The sequence below is a fragment of the Oryctolagus cuniculus genome, chromosome 1, assembly GCF_964237555.1.
Source record: "Oryctolagus cuniculus chromosome 1, mOryCun1.1, whole genome shotgun sequence".
In the NCBI taxonomy this organism is placed as follows: domain Eukaryota; kingdom Metazoa; phylum Chordata; class Mammalia; order Lagomorpha; family Leporidae; genus Oryctolagus; species Oryctolagus cuniculus.
Genome location: NC_091432.1, coordinates 63,396,422 through 63,412,551, shown reverse-complemented (window position 1 = coordinate 63,412,551; position 16,130 = coordinate 63,396,422). Strand labels below are relative to the sequence as shown.

Below are 16,130 nucleotides of genomic sequence, written 5' to 3'. Positions count from 1 at the left end.
TACTTGGGCCATCCTCCACTGCACTTCCCTGGCCACAGCAGAGAGCTGGCCTGGAAGAGGGGCAACCGGGACAGAATCCGGCACCCCGACCGGGACTAGAACCTGGTGTGCCGGCGCTGCAAGGTGGAGGATTAGCCTAGTGAGCTGTGGCGCCGGCCCCAACATATGCCTTTTAAGATAATCTATTCTAGACCCAGCAGTGTTTAGCACATTGTAGATATTCATATTTGCTAATAAATGAATAAAATTCTAATGCTTTAGGGGCAGAAAGCTCACTACCTGTCAATATACCTTGATTATTAAATATATTCCCTTTTTAAAAGATTTATTCATTTGAAAGTCAGAGTCACAGAGAGAGGTAAAAACAGAGAAAAAGAGATCTTCCATCCACTGATTCACTCCCCAGATGGCCACAACGGCCAGGGCTGGACAAAGCAGAGGCCAAGAGCTTCATCGGGGTTTCTCATGTGGGTGGCAGGAGCCCAACTACTAGGGTCATCTTCTGCGGCTTTTCCCAGACCATTAGCAGGGAGCTGGATTCTAACAATCTAACAATTCTAGATCCTTTAACCACTGTTAATACATCATGATATAAAGACTATTAACCCTGTTTGCCTTCTAGACATGATCCAGTTAAAGATCCTCTGTATATACAGTGCTTAAAATCTCAAAATCTTGGCAAGTGGCCTAAGCAAAACAGACAGAAGCTTTCATACAATTGTCACCTCCTTAAAGCAGAGAACAAATTACTACAAATATCTTCCCAATTATTTAGAGTATTTTGATAGCTGAGCTATATAACTGAAGCATCTTGAGCTTAAAGTCCTATAACATCTCACTAGGTATGTCAAATGAATTGCTATCTTTGCCATTCCGTATTTTTATAATCAATATTTTAATCTAAATAAAGGGTTTTTCCTCACGACTAAATGTTACTAGGCTGATTCAGCTAACCGGCCAGTCATTTTGTGAAGTTTGTAGGGCAGGTGCTCTGAAACCCTTTTACTGAGGAGAAATCATGAAAATAAGATATTTGTTGACTCATTCTGGTTACAAAACAAGTTCGAAGCAAAGCTGAAATCAGAAGACACATTTCCCATGTTCTCAACCAACGGTCTCTATTGTGTCACAGCTAATGATAATGATGTTATTGATGATAATCATCAGCCGGCGCTGCGGCTCAATAAGCTAATCCTCCGCCTAGCAGCGCCTGCACCCTGGGTTCTAGTCCCGGTCGGGGCACCGGATTCTGTCCCAGTTGCCCCTCTTCCAGGCCAGCTCTCTACTGTGGCCCGGGAGTGCAGTGGAGGATGGCCCAAGTACTTGGGCCCTGCACCCCATGGGAGACCAAGATAAGCACCTGGCTCCTGCCATCGGATCAGCGCGGTGCGCCGGCCGCGGCGGCCATTGGAGGGTGAACCAACAGCAAAGGAAGACCTTTCTCTCTGTCTGTCTCTCTCACTGTCCACTCTGCCTGTCAAAAAAAAAAAAAAAAAAAAAAAAAAAAGATGATAATCATCTTCAAAACAGATAACACTTACTGGAAACTTACCACATGCCAGGCACTGTTCTAAGACTTTCATCTATTAATTCTCACAATCCTATGAGCTATCAATATTGCTATGATCCTTACTTTACAAATATGGTAAATTTAGGCAGTGACAAGTAATTTGCCCAAGATCACATGCCTACTAAAAGCATGAATGTTTTCAAATCCAGCTGGATGTTTGGTGTGATTATCTACCTAGTCCCCTGGACAAAGTGAACTATCCACAACTGACCTAGGTGCTCAGAAAGATCCTAAAAGACCTGTCCTGCTGATCTCGAGCCACTGCCTCCCAGACAGAAACAGGTAGATAAACAACTTTATTACTTGAGTTAGCTACAGTTCCCAGCCTGTGGGGCCCACACTGCCACACTTACCTCCATTGCTCCTCTGGGGAAAGGTCTGACATATCAACCTGTAGAAAGACACCACCAGAGAAATCCATTACTGTCTTAGAACTGTCCCTGCCAAATATGAACTGCAAACACATTCATCAATATCTTTAAGGAACTAAGGGAGGCTTCAAGTTTTATATTATAGTCTTTAGGAAGTCTTTCCCAACACATCACTCCATCTTTCCCTTCTCTACCCCCTTACTTGGCCCATATCTATGACTGTGCTAAGCAATGAGGTCAGAAGAGTGAAAGAGTCCTAACTCACAAGATGTTTACAGCTTAGTGAAGACAGACATATAAACAGAAAATTCTTTTCCTTTGTTTTTTTAAGGCTCATTTTATTTATTTGAAAGGCAGAGTTAGAGTTAGAAAGAGAGAGAGAGACAGAGAAGTTGTCCGTCCACTAGTTTACTCTCCAAATGGCCACAATGGTCAGGGCTATGCCAGGCCAAAGCCAGGAGTCAGGAGCTTCATCTGGGTCTCCCACATGGGTCTAGAGGCCCAAGACTTGGGATGTTCTTTGCTGCTTTCCCAGGTGCATTAGCAGGGAGCTGGACTGGAAGTGGAGCAGCCAGGACTCGAACCAACACCCACACCACAATGCAATGCTGGCCTCAGAAAATTTATTATATGATAAAGATTAACTCTGGAAGAATAGAGAAGTAGCTTTTAATCCAATCTGGAGTGTTACAGATCAGGGAAGGCTTCCTGAAAGAGGTGTTAAATATTATTCAGATGAAGACATGAGAGAAATATGGGATCAGCATTTGGTACAGCAATTAAGACACTGCCTGGGACACCCACATCCCATTGTGAGTGCCTGGTTCAGCCCTGAAAGCATTTGGGGAAAGAACTAGCAAATGAATGATTGCTCTCCATCTCTTTCAAATAAAAAAGTTACATTAAAATTTGAAAACTAAAAGCTTCTTATTAAAAACAAAAAAGGAAATACACTTGTGACAAAGGGACTAACTGGACATAAAGAAATAGTTGACAGCACACAAACAATTGAATATGACTAGGTTAGATAGCATGAATCAGGATTAGGAGGAGACGAAACCAGATAAAATATTCTGTCATACAATGCCATCTGACCACGGCCCCATGGTAACAAGCAGGACAAACTGGTGCAATATGAGCTTTAGACTCTGCTCTGCGGTTAACTAAAGGCATGGCCTTCCAGCCTCACAATTCTGTTTCTAATTGGGGGTTTTGTCTTTTTGGAGTAGGGTTTTTCAGCCTTGGCACTACTGATATTCTGGGGTGGTTAATTCTTCATTTTGGGTGGACTACAAATAGCTTCCTTCAGTTGCAATTGGAATGTCTACAGAGACTATTAAACGTCCTCCAAGGAACAAAAATTGCCCCAGTTGAAAAACTACTGCTCTAGAATAATAGTAAATTCCTTGGGTTCAGAGCTCAACTCTTATTAATTCCTGTGGCCATACAGAAGCATACCCACTCTCAGTACATATATGTCACTCAATAACTTTCTCATAGTGAATTGAACTGAATATGTTTCTTGATCTAGAGAAGACAGACAAGGCCATAGAAACACTCAAACCAATCGATCAACTATTCCTTTATAGGGCCGGCACTGTGGTATAGTGGGTAAAGCCACCGCCTGCAGTGCCGGCATCCCACATGAGCACTGGTTCAAATCCTGGCTGCTTCACTTCCGATCCAGCTCTCTGCTATGACCTGAGAAAGCAGTGGAAGATGGCCCAAGTCCTTGGCTTGGGAAGACCTAGAGGAGGCTCCTGGGTCCTGGCTTCAGATCGGCACAGCTCTGGCTGTTGCAGCCAATTGGAGAGTGAATCAGCAGATGGAAGACCTCCCTTTCTGTCTCTCCTTCTCTCTTTGTGTAACTCTGATTTTCAAATAAATAAATAAATCTTTAAAAAATATATTCCTTGGCCGGCGCCACGGCTCACTTGGCTAATCCTCCGCCTGCGGCGCCGGCACCCCAGGTTCTACTTCCGGTTGGGGCACTGGATTCTGTCCCGGTTGCTCCTCTTCCAGTCCAGCTCTCTGCTGTGGCCCAGGAAGGCAGTGGAGGATGGCCCAAGTACTTGGGCCCTGCACCCACATGGGAGACCAGGAGGAAGCACCTGGCTCCTGGCTTCGGATCTACGCAGCTCTGGCCATGACGGCCATTTTGGGAGTAAACCAATGGAAGGAAGACCTTTCTCTCTGTCTGTCTCTCACTGTCTAACTCTGCTTGTCAAAAAAAATAAAGAAAGAAAGAAAAAAATATATTCCTTTAGACAAGGGTAGGGAACACATAAGGTCCCATGAAATCATCTTGTCTGACCCTGCCAAGGCAACTGCAGGTGGGACTCAAAGTTCAATAAACGTATAGCAGGCTCATTTTTAAGTTGATAATTTTGTATGGTCCATGAAATGATGTTATAAATATACAAATGGTCATTGGCAAAAAAAAAAAAAAAAAAAAAAAGGTTCCACAGCCCCACTATTCAAGGCCAGGTTTCCCACTGTTCCAGTAACTCCAGAAAACTGAAATGAAACAAGCAGAACTCCTTCTACCACCAAGTCAAATCAGCACGTATTTCCCAGGCATCCTCTCAGTATGTATACTGGGAATGCTCATCACTATTTAAGGAGGGCTTTCTGACTTCTGTATGTCCCAGCTAAGTTTAAAAAAAAAAAAAAAAACACTTTTTCCCCCAAGGCTGTGTTTGTCCAACCAATCTCAAGGTAATGAAGTCAGACGCCCTCCTTCCTTTCCCTGAGCCACTCACTGCCATAATGAATTTATTCAGGAGCCCTAAATCAGTCCTTCAACTTCCCAAAAAGAATAGAGATTCCAATACTCTGAAAGGGGAGAAACAGATGACACAAATGGAAAGGTTCAGTTGGGAGGGTCCTGAGCAGACAATCAAGGACCACATCCTAAAGGAATGCACAATTTTCATGCTGCTTATCAAAAGTCTCTTCTTTTCCAATTTGGACCTACATCATGCCAAGTTCATCTGTTCACTGTTCCAAAACACATGGAATTGATCGCTGTCCCTGGCTTTTGTATGCTCTTCCTTCTACTTACAGCGCCTTCCCCTCTCTTTCTCCTATCCAAATCCTAGTTGTCCTTTGAGAAAACAGCTCAATTTCACTTTCCTGGAGAAGGCTTTCCTGATCCCCTAGCAGTGAAGTCAGCCCTCTGCTTTTCTCCAGAATGGATCAAAATGTGGCTCAAGGATTAGCAGCTCAGCACCATGCTGGTGCTCACTACATTCCAGATCTACTGAACTACAATCTACTTTTACTTTTTTTTAAAGATTTATTTTACTTATTTGAAAGGCAGAGTTACAGATAGAGAGAGGGAGAGACAAAGAGAAGTCTTCCATTCACTAGTTCACTCCCCAAACAGCCGAAGCCAGGAGCTTCCTCCTGGTCTCCCATGTGGGTTCAGGGGCCCAAGGACTTGGGCCATCCTCTGTTGCTTTCCCAAGCACGTTAGCAGGGAGCTGGACATGGAATGCTGGCATTGCAGGCAGCCAGCTTAACCCGTAACACTATAGGCCCCCACAATCTACCTCTTACTAAGACCTTCAGGTGTTTGGCATGCACATTAAATTTTAGAAGCACTGATCTATACCACTCATTCATAGTCTTATGTTATCTTAGACATGCTTTCCAATAACACTGCTTCTTCTTCCTTTTATTTGAAAGGCAGAATACAGAAAGAGAAGGAAGGAGACAAAGAACCACTCACTGGTTCACTCCTCAAATGGCTGCTAAAGCTGGGACTGGGCCAGGCCAAAGCCAGGAGCTTCCTCTGGGTCTCCCATGTGGGTGTAAGGGCTCAAACACCTGGGCCATCCTCCACTGCCTCCCAGGCACATCAGCAGGGAGGTGGATTGGAACTGGAGCAGCTGGAATTTGAACCAGCACCCATACAGGATTGCAGGTACTGTAGGCAGAGGCCTAACTCTCCAAGTCACAGTGCTGGCCCAGGAAACTGCTTCTTAAGTTCAGGGCAGGACAAGCAAGGGACCTAGAGCTCAAAATTTAAAGTGGCATCCACTCTCAGTACTGATCCTGCACTTGCACAACCTTGAGAATAAGTGTACTTCCTTAAAGATTGCACTCTCACAACTTATTTATCTCACCCTAGTCTTAGCCCTGCCTTTTCTGCTCCCATCCCATAAACCTAGAATCTCCCTCAGAACCAAGAAATACCTTACACTGCTTTTGTAGCCTCCAAGGAGAACAGCACAGATATGAGTGTTTATAAAGCACTCAATGATTACTTGTGGAACTGAGCAGAATTCTCTCCAAAAACAAAAGCAAGTATGCTGAGGGCTGGCATCACGTCACAGAGGGTTAGGTTAAGCTGCCACTTACAATACCAGCATCCCACAACTGGAGCAACGCTTTGAGTCCTGGTTGCTGTACTTCTGATCTAGCTCCCTGAAAATGTACCTGGGAAGTAGCAGCCGATTAATCAGGTACTTGAGTCCCTGTTACCCAAGTAGGAAACCCTAATGGTGTTCCTGGACCCTGGCTTCCAGCTAGCCCAGGCCCAGCTCTTGCAGACATTTGGGGAATGAACCAGGGAATGAAAGATATTTCTGTCACTCTGCCTTTCAAACAAATAAAATAAGTTTTTTTTTTTTAAAGTATCCTAACAAACCAGTGTCCACCTGGAGATGTTTAAATTGGAGAGTAAACAAACAGTGGAAAAATAACTAATGAGCATCTGGGAAAGAAGGATTCATTTCACACTGGGGAGTATCCAGAGAAATTATGTTTAAAACTACCTAACAAAACAAGTACATTTTGGGGCTGGCACCGTGGCTCACTTGGTTAATCCTCCGCCTGCGGCCCCAGCATCCCATATGGGCACCAGTTCTAGTCCTGGTTGCTCCTCTTCTAGTCCAGCTCTCTGCTGTGGCCCAGGAGGGCAGTGGAGGATGGCCCGAGTGCCTGGGCCCCTGCACCTGCATGGGAGACCAGGGAGAGGCACCTGGCTCCTGGCTTCAGATCAGAGCAGTGCCGGCTGTAGCGGCCATTTGGGGAGTGAACCAACAGAAGGAAGATCTTTCTCTCTATCTCTCCCTCTCACTGTCTATAACTCTGTCAAATAAATAAAAAAAAAGAAAATCACTGTTTAAAAAAAAGTACATTTAAAAAATTTTTTTTAATTTATTTTGAAAGAGTTATAGAGAGAGAGAGAGGGAGAGACAGAGATAAGTATCTTCTATCCACTGGTTCACTCCCCAAGTGGCTGTAATGGCCAGGGCTTGGCCAGGCCGAAGCCAGGAGTCAAGAGCTTCTTCCATGTCTCCCACATGTGTGGAGAGGCCCAAAGACTTGGGCTATCTTCTGCTGCTTTCCCCAGACCATTAATAGGGAGCTGGATCGGAAGTGTAGCAGCCAGGACACAGTTGCCCGTGTGTCGAAGTTGGTAGCTTTTCCCACTATGCCACAGTGCCAGTCCCAACAAAGCAAGGCAGGTCCACTGAAGTTTCAGAAAACTGTGCCAAGCCTGAATATTTGTTAGTGGACTGAGCAAGCTACTGTCTATGCCTCAGTTCCTCCATTTGGACAACAGAGAATAAAACTTCTGACTTCATCACAAGGCTAATGAGGAAAGCACATTCAAGATAACCAAATGATTTCACTGCTTTTCCTCCCAGAAGAATGCGTGTACTTTACAGACTACTCTCAGAGGCTGAGGAACCAAAGTTTGGTAACATCCAGGACAGCAACACTTTCAGAGCCTCAGAGGGCAAGCACTAAGGCTGAAATCAGACTCAGCAATCACAGAGCAGCACAAACGTTGAGCAAAATATGATCTGGCTTTAATATTTGTCTCCTGAACTGAAAGGTTATTGAAATTACATTCAAGCCAGTCTTCTAGTTCAAGTGGGAAAAAAAGAATGCTGCAAACTATAATTGATCTGCAACATCTGTGAAGAAATCTTTATTTGCTCCCTCATTGAGGAATTTATTCATTTGGGACCAAGCACGAATCCAATGTGAAGGCATCTTTTCCAAAGCCCAAGTAGCTGATTAAGTAGGTTCTCATGGCAAGAGTATCAATTGATGGGCCCATTTCCAAATCCTGAACTGCACACAGAATGTTTCGCTGCTAGCCAATCACTCCCCACCTAGGCTCTCACAGGGTCCCTAGTCATGCCAATCTCTATAAGGCCAGATTTGAAAGCTTATCAAAAATGTCACAGAGGGGCCGGTGCTGTGGCATAGCAGGTTAACGCCCTGGCCTAAAGCGCCGGCATCCCATATGGATGCTGGTTTGAGACCCGGCTGCTCCACTTCTGATCCAGCTCCCTGCCATGGCCTGGGAAAGCAGTGGAAGGTGGCCCAAGTCCTCGGGCCCCTGCACCTACGTGGGAGCCTCAGAAGCTCCTGGCTCCTGGCTTCGATCGGCGCAGCTCTGGCCATTGCAGCCAATTGGGGAGTGAACCACCAGATGAAAGACCTCTCTTTCTCTGTCTCTCCTCTGTCTGTGGAACTCTGACTTTCGAATAAATAAATCTTAAAAAAAAAATGCCAGAGAAAGGCAAGGGAAAATTTTTGTAAAGATGAAAAATGGTAAGAAGCTTACTACTGGGGCCAACGCTGTGGCGCAATAGGCTAAAGCCTCCGCCTGCGGTGCTGGCATCCCATACAGGTGCCAGTTCGTGTTCCGGCTGCTGCACTTCCAATCTACCTCTTTTATGGCCTGGGAAAGCAGCAGAAGATGGCCCAAGTGCTTGGGTGCCTGCACCCGCAAGGAAGACCCAAAAGAAACTCCTGGCTTTGGATCAGCCCAGCTCCAGCCGTTGCAGCCATTTGGGGAGTGAACCAGTGGATGAAAGACCTCTCTCTGCCTCTCGAATAAATAAATAAATATGAGCTCATATGACAAAGTTCATATGCTCATATCACCTTTTATTTATCCACTGATCAGCTGATTGACTTTGGGATTTTTTTTGGCTATTACAAACAATGCGGCTATGAACATTTGTCCATAAGTTTCTGTGTGTTTTTATTTCTCTAGAAGTGGAATTTCTGGGTTATATGGTAACTATGTTTAAACTTTTGAGGAACTGCCCTACTGTTTTTCACAGTAGCTGTGCCATTTCACGGCAGCACCAACAGTATGACAGTTCCAATTTCTCCACATCCTTTCCAACACTTGTAATCTTTGTCTTTTTAGATTAAAACACCTCAGTAGACATGAAATAGCAGCTCAATGTGGTTTTGATTTTCCGTGTTAGTGACTCATGGAAGGGATCAACCATGTAGCTAGATCATATTAGAGATCAAGTAGGAACTAGAGACTTGATTTTTTTCATAAAACATTAAAGATGAATAAGCTCAGCCTTTTCCCCTCATATATTCACAGTCCAGGGAGCAGAAGAGACAGGGAGGAGCTCCTGAACTTGAGGGTTGGCTGGCTCTATCCAGTGAGGACAAATACAGAGGTGTGCTAGATGATTAGGATAACAAGTCCAAGGGTTCACAGGTCATCCACATTTGTAGCTCCCTATTCTCTTGTTTGGATTCTTCCCCAACTCCTTAGTTTTGCCAATAATTCAAGGTTAACAAATCAAAGTGGCACTGCTTCACCTTTCAGACCTCCAAGGTCATAAATCAGCCTGGGCTCACACTGACATTGGATACGCTTAGCCAAATGCTAAGGCATGACACAGGTTGCACACTTCGGGCAGTGAGGTGAAACCTGACGCTGCCTGTAACAACTGCTGTGGCTGCTGTTTGTTCTTCATCCTCCACCCCTCCAACATCAACAGAAGCACAGCCTTCAGGCCAGCTGAGTTGTAGAACATTTTAAATTAAACTTTTCAAATTTAAAGTCACTGAACATTTTCTTCAATTTCTATCCTATCAAATTCCTATTTCTCAGTCTAGCTTCCTTCCCACCTAGTCCCTCAACCCCATCACTCTCTCCTTTATGCACTCCAGCTTCTCATATACCCTAACCGTTTTGACCAATCCTTAATGACCCAAACCAGATGTGACCTACTCCAGAATCCTTCCAGAACAATACCAACCTCTATGAACTTACAGTGTGGACTGCTCGTAGGCTGATCATACCTACCCACCCATGAAATTGCCACACTGCCTTAGTTCAGATTTTAACCCTTGCTTTCTCCTGAGCTATCACAATGGCCTCCAGCAACAAACTCTCCCTGACTCTAATCTTGCTGGGACAGACTTGGAACACATGAGCAGCCACAGTGATCTTTATTAGACACACACCTGCCTGCATCATCATCATCATCTTAGACAAATCTTCCTGACTTTCTATTGCCTTTGGGCTAAAGTCCAAACTCCTTAGTACAACACACAAGGTACTTCATAATCTGGCCTAAATAGCTTCCTTATCTCACCACTCTCCACCAAATGGCTTATGCTGCAGCCACATTGACCCCACCTAACATTCTAACATCCCGTTCTTAGGCCTCAGTGCTTTGGCTGTTACAGTGTTCCCTCATCACCTTCACTAATTCACTTCTATTCACCCTTTAAGATGCAGCTCAGATATCACCTCCTTCGTGAGGCATTCCTGTCTTCACTCAGTAACTATTAAATGATCATAAGCTAAACTCTAAACTGAGGATACCATGACAACAGCTCTCACTCTCCAGGAATTTTAAGTCTGTTACATCTCCTCTCAGGTGGAGTAATGAGGCCAAGGGTCTCTTTTTAAAAAAGCTTTGTTGAGGTATATCATCCATTTTAAGTGAGGAATTCGAAGGCTGTTAGTGCATTTATAAACCTGTACAACCATCATAAGTCATTTCCATCACTCTGATTTATTTATTTTTATTTGAAAGTCAGAGTTACACAACAGAGAAGGAGAGGCAGAGAGAGAGGTCTTCCAACTGCTGGTTCACTCCCCAAATGGCCATCTTCTACTGCTTTCCCAGGCCACAGGAGAGAGCTGGATTGGAAGTGGAGCAGCCTGGACTCGAACTGGCACTCATATGGGATGCCGGCACTACAGGCGGCAGCCCCACCCGCTAAGCCACAGCACCGGTCCCTTCATCACTCTAAAAAGAAACCTCCAGCTAAATCCTCATTTCCACCTTCCAAAACCATGGCAACCACTAATGTCCTTTACATTACTATATACATTTATATATACATTTACTTTTCTGGGCTCCTCATAAATGAATTCATAAAACAAGAGGTCTTTTGTGACTGCCTTCTTTCACTTAGCACATTTTCAAGAATCATTCATGCTAAATCAAGTGTCAGTAGTCTTACTCTTTTTTTTTTTTTTTTTTTTTTTTAAGATTTATTTATTTGAAAGGCAGAGTTAGAGAGAGAGTTGGGGGGTGGAGAGAGAGAGAGAGGAAGAGACAGAGAGATGTTCCATCTGCTGCTTCACTCCCCAAATGGCAACAACAGCCAGAGCTGGGCCAATCCAAAGCCAGGAACCAGGAGCTTCTTCTCCGTCTCTCATGTGGATGGCAGAGGCCCAAACACTTAGGCCATCTTCCACTGCTTCCCCAGAAGCATTAGCAGAGAACTGGATTGGAACTGGGGCAGCCGGGACTGGAACCAGCACCCATATGGGATGCTGGCACTGCAGGCAGCAGCTTTACCCTCTATGTCACAGTGCCAGCCCCTAGTAGTCTTACTTTTTCTTACTAAATAATATTTCATTGTAAGGATATACACATTTATCCATTCATCACTGATAGACATTTAGCTTATTTCTATTCTCTTGTTATCATGAGTAATGCTGTTACAAACACCTGTGTGTAAATTTTCTGTAGACATTTTTATTTCTGCTGAGTATATGCCTTGGAGTGAAACTGCTGAGTCACATAACTATGTTTAACCCTCTTAGGCACTGTTTTCCACAGTGGTTACACTATTTTACAGTTCCACCATCAGTGAAGGTTCCAAATTCTCCATGTGCTTGCCAACACTTGTTATCCTCTTTTTGAGTACAGCATCCTAGTGGATGTGAAGAAATTACTGTGATCTTGATTTCATTTATCTGATGGCTAATGATGTTGGACACTTTTTCGTGTACTTATTATTTCCATTTTTTTCCTCTGGAGAAAAAGTCTATTAAGTTCTTCTGTCCATCTTTTATTGAGTTATTTATCTTTCTCTTGTCAAGATATAAGTTCTTTATGTATTTTATATATAAATCCTATCCTAGTAAGTATAAAATAATACATGGATCATTTGAATCTTATTCATTTTTGCATTTCAAAAAAACTAGCACATAATCTAGCACATTATATATGTGCAGTAAATGTTAGGTTAATATTAAATAATGTTCAGTGCTTTGAAGACAAGTATGATTGCTTACTTGTCCCATATCTCTCTCCTACTTCACACCTAGTACCAAGCATAAAGCAAATGATTGGGAAATACTCAAAGACTACATGCGATGGTTGATTTTATGGTGTCACCTTCACTGGACTAAGCAGTACTTAGAATCTGGAAAAGCATTATTTTGGGTGTGTCGCGAGGATGTTTCTAAAGGAGATTAGCATGTGAGTCTGAGTGAATTAGGTGGGAGGGCTCAGCCTGAACATGGGCAGCCATCATCCAAAGGTTGGGGATCAAAGAGAATAAATACAGAAGGCAAATTAGTCTCAGGCTCCAAGAGCTGACACATGCTTGATTCCTGCCTTGGACATCAACTGCTGGTCTTAGGACTCTAGGATTCTAACAGTGGCCCCTTGTGATGCGGAGGCTTTCAGCCTCAAACTAAGAGTTATAACCTCGGCTTCCCTGGTACCAAACAGTCTTTGGACTCGGACTTAGCAATGATACCAGCATTCCAGGGTCTCCAGACTACAGATTATCTGTATGGGATTTCTCAGCTGCAATAATTACAAGGCCAATTACCCTAATAAATTCCCCTTCATTTACTCATACACTATTTCCTATTGATTTTGTCTCTCTAGAGAACCCCAATACAGTGAGTAATTTTATACTGAACAAAAACAGTGGAGATGCTGCAGAATCCAGAGGAAAGAGGAAAGAGGAAAGGCATCTGAAACCAATAGAATGTCCCTTTTCATATACCGTTACTACTGTTCTCTTGGGCTAAGAAGCCATTCCTGTATAAACCCATCCCTGCTGTGACTGACACTCATGAGTAGCTATCAAAATGCCCCATCACTCAGAAAACTAGTCCCTCCCTCCATTCCCTTCACCAGTGGGGGAGATGTCAAGCAAGTGACAGAATCACAAGCTGTGTTCATCCACAGCAATGAATGGCAATTCAGTTCTTCCAGAAATACCTTTCTTTTTCTTAAGGAGCTTTAAACTTGATACAGAAGAAAAGAGACAGGCTGGCATCTGGACAACAGAGACACAGAGCTGACATAGAGGTTCCACCCTTGTGGCTGCTAAACTAAATACTGACTACTCCTCAGAAGAGAAACACTAACAAGAAACTCTAAGTGATCATTAAGAGCCAACAGTAAATACTTTTCAAACCCAACACAGCATACAGCCAGGACTAGAGGAGGCTCTGAAAAGGAAAATCTGCTGGTGTACCACAATGCCTAGGTCAACGAGGCAAAAAATATCCCTGCCATCCCTTCCTTCCTTTTTATTACTCAAGCTACAAACTTAATCCAGGCCATTCAACCGTATGCCCTTCTCACCAGTCACTGTGTCACTTACATTCAAAATCTACTTGAGGCCAGTGCTGTGTTGCCATAGGTTAAAGCCCCATCCTACAGCACTGGAATCCCATATGGGCACCAGTTCGAGTCCTGGATACTCCACTTCCAATTCAGCTCCCTACTAATGGCACCTGGGAAACCAGCAGAGGATGGCTCAAGTTCTTGGGCCCCTGCACTCACATGGGAGACCAGGAAGAAGCTCCTGACTCCTGGCCTCAGCATGGTTCAGCCTCGGCTGTTGCAGTCATTTGGAAAGTACACCAGAGGATGGGAGATCTCTCGTTGTCTCCACTTCTCTCTGTAACTCTTTCAAATAAATAAAATAAACCTTATAAAAAATAACTAAAAGATAATTGTGACATATTTTGGGTAAGATATTAATATCCACATATAAAGACCATTAGCACTATAAGAAAAAGATAACCAATTAAAAGAGACTGACATTACATGAAAAACAAGATCTAATGTAGTATCGCCCACAAAAACACATTTTTAAACCTAAAGGCATAAAGAGTAGATGTATTTGAGGCCATGTTTATCAAAGGATAGCAAATTTCAATTAAAAAAAAAAAAAAACCTCTTGGTGGCCCAATGTTGCCTATAAGACAAGAAAAAACTCAATAGGCTACATGACGCCCTCCATAAGTACACTGAGAATGAGCTCTTGTGGCCACACTAGGCCATGATCTGGCCCAAGTCTGCCTTTCCAGTTTTTCCTTCCTCTGCTCCCACCCCTCTGGCACTTATGTGTTCCTTGCAGCATGTGTAATATACCAGAAATTTTGTGCACTTCAGAATTAAGTAAATCTGAAAACTTACAAATTTCCCTCTCTATTCTAGTACTCCAGAGTTCTCTTTCTAAAAGCAAATCTGAGCCATGTCATTACCTCAGTTCTCAAAAAGCTCTTTCATAGCTAATCAACTATGCATAAAAACCCAAACTCCTGGGGCTGTACTGGTTAAGCCACTATGCCTGCATCTCACATCAGAGTACCTGGGTTAGAGGCCCAGCTCCACTCCCAATTCCAGATTCCTGCTAATGAGTACCCTGGAAGGCAGCCAGTGATGGCAAGGTGGTTCCCACCATTCAAGTGGAACACTTCAATTAAGTTCCTGGTTCCCTCTGCCTCTCTCTGCCTTCCAAATAAAATAAAATTGGGAGCCAGATGGCTGGCACAGTGGTTAAGCTGCCACTTGGAACATCCAAATCCTGTATCAGAGTTCACCCTCCATTCTAGCTTCCTGCTAATGTACACCCTCTAAGAGGCAGTAGGTGATGATTCAGGTGCTTGGGTCCCTACCACCCACATGGAAGACCTGGACTGAGCTCCTGGCTTCAGTATGCCTAAGTCCTGACTATTTTAGGCATTTGGGAAGGAATCCAACTGATAGGAGATGGCTCTCTGTCTCTCTCTCTTTCTGCTTGTCTTTCAAATAAAATGCAAATAATAAATAAAACTTAAATATATAAATCTTGCTTTAAAAATAAAAATTTTTAAATCCAAACTCCTTAGCACAACATATAAAGCCTTACGTGACATCACACCTGCCTTCCTTTCTAGTCTCTCTACTTTCTCATTACCCTCCAGCTCCTAGTCTCATGCTGTAGTATACTTCTAGACTGCACGCCGTTCTCTGAAGGTGCCATTCTCTCTCAGTTCCCACCCTGCACATGTTACTCCTCCTTCCCATCCCTTCTTTCTTTAGCTGATTAATTTCTAGTCATCTTTCACACTAAGCTAAGGCACAACTTTTAGGGAGCCTTTCCTGGTCCCTTGACTTCAATATGGTCTGAATGTTTGCGTCCCCCCAAATTAATGTGCTGAAACCTAATTTACATTGGATAAGTAGTAATAGGTGAAACTTTTAGGGGTGAGGCCAGTGCTGTGGCACAGTAGGTTAACGCCCTGGTCTGAAGCGCCGACATCCCATATGGGCGCTGGTTCAAGACCTGGCTGCTCCACTTCCCATCCAGCTCTCTGCTATGGCCTGAGAAAGCAGTGGAAGATGGCCCAAGTCCTTGGGCCCCTGCAACCTCGTGGGAGACCCAGAGGAAGCTCCTGGCTTCAATTTGGTGCCGCTTCAGCCGTTGCGGCCAACTGGGGAGTGAACCATTGGATGGAAGACCTCTCTCTCTCTCTGTAACTCTGACTTTCAAATAAATAAATAAATCTAAAAAAAAGAAAAAGAAGAAAGAAACTTTTAGGGGTGCTCAGATCAAGAAGATGGAGCCTCATGTTCATAAAAGATGGGGCTTACTCCTTTATTTGCCTAAGGACATAGAAACAAGATACTACCTTTGAATCAGTCCTCACACCTGACACTGAACTTGCTGGTGCCTTCAGCTTGGACTTCCTAGCCTCCAGAACCATGAAAACTAAATTTCTGTTGTTTATAAATCACCCAGTCTAAGGAATTCTGTTAAAGGAACCTGAATGGACTAAGACACCCCACACCTCAATTCTAAAACATAAACACCTCTCATCTGGACCACTGTAATAACTGCAAGAGCCTCCTAACTGCTCTCCTTGA

The 16,130-nt window shown here is 43.8% G+C and overlaps 1 protein-coding gene across 2 annotated transcripts in view; it reads right to left on the bottom strand.

Annotated features, from left to right (window-relative positions):
* The window catches only part of RNF121 (ring finger protein 121), an 88,661-nt gene that overhangs the window by 56,339 nt on the left and 16,192 nt on the right, over positions 1 to 16,130 (bottom strand). Inside the window, exon 2 of one of the 2 annotated variants that reach the window (XM_002708529.5) lies at positions 1,924 to 1,961. The exons of the other annotated variant lie outside the window; for it this stretch is intronic. Within the exon in view, the coding sequence (XP_002708575.1) occupies positions 1,924 to 1,961 (38 nt within the window). The remainder of the gene's footprint in view (positions 1 to 1,923; positions 1,962 to 16,130) is intronic. 2 annotated transcript variants of the gene reach the window in all.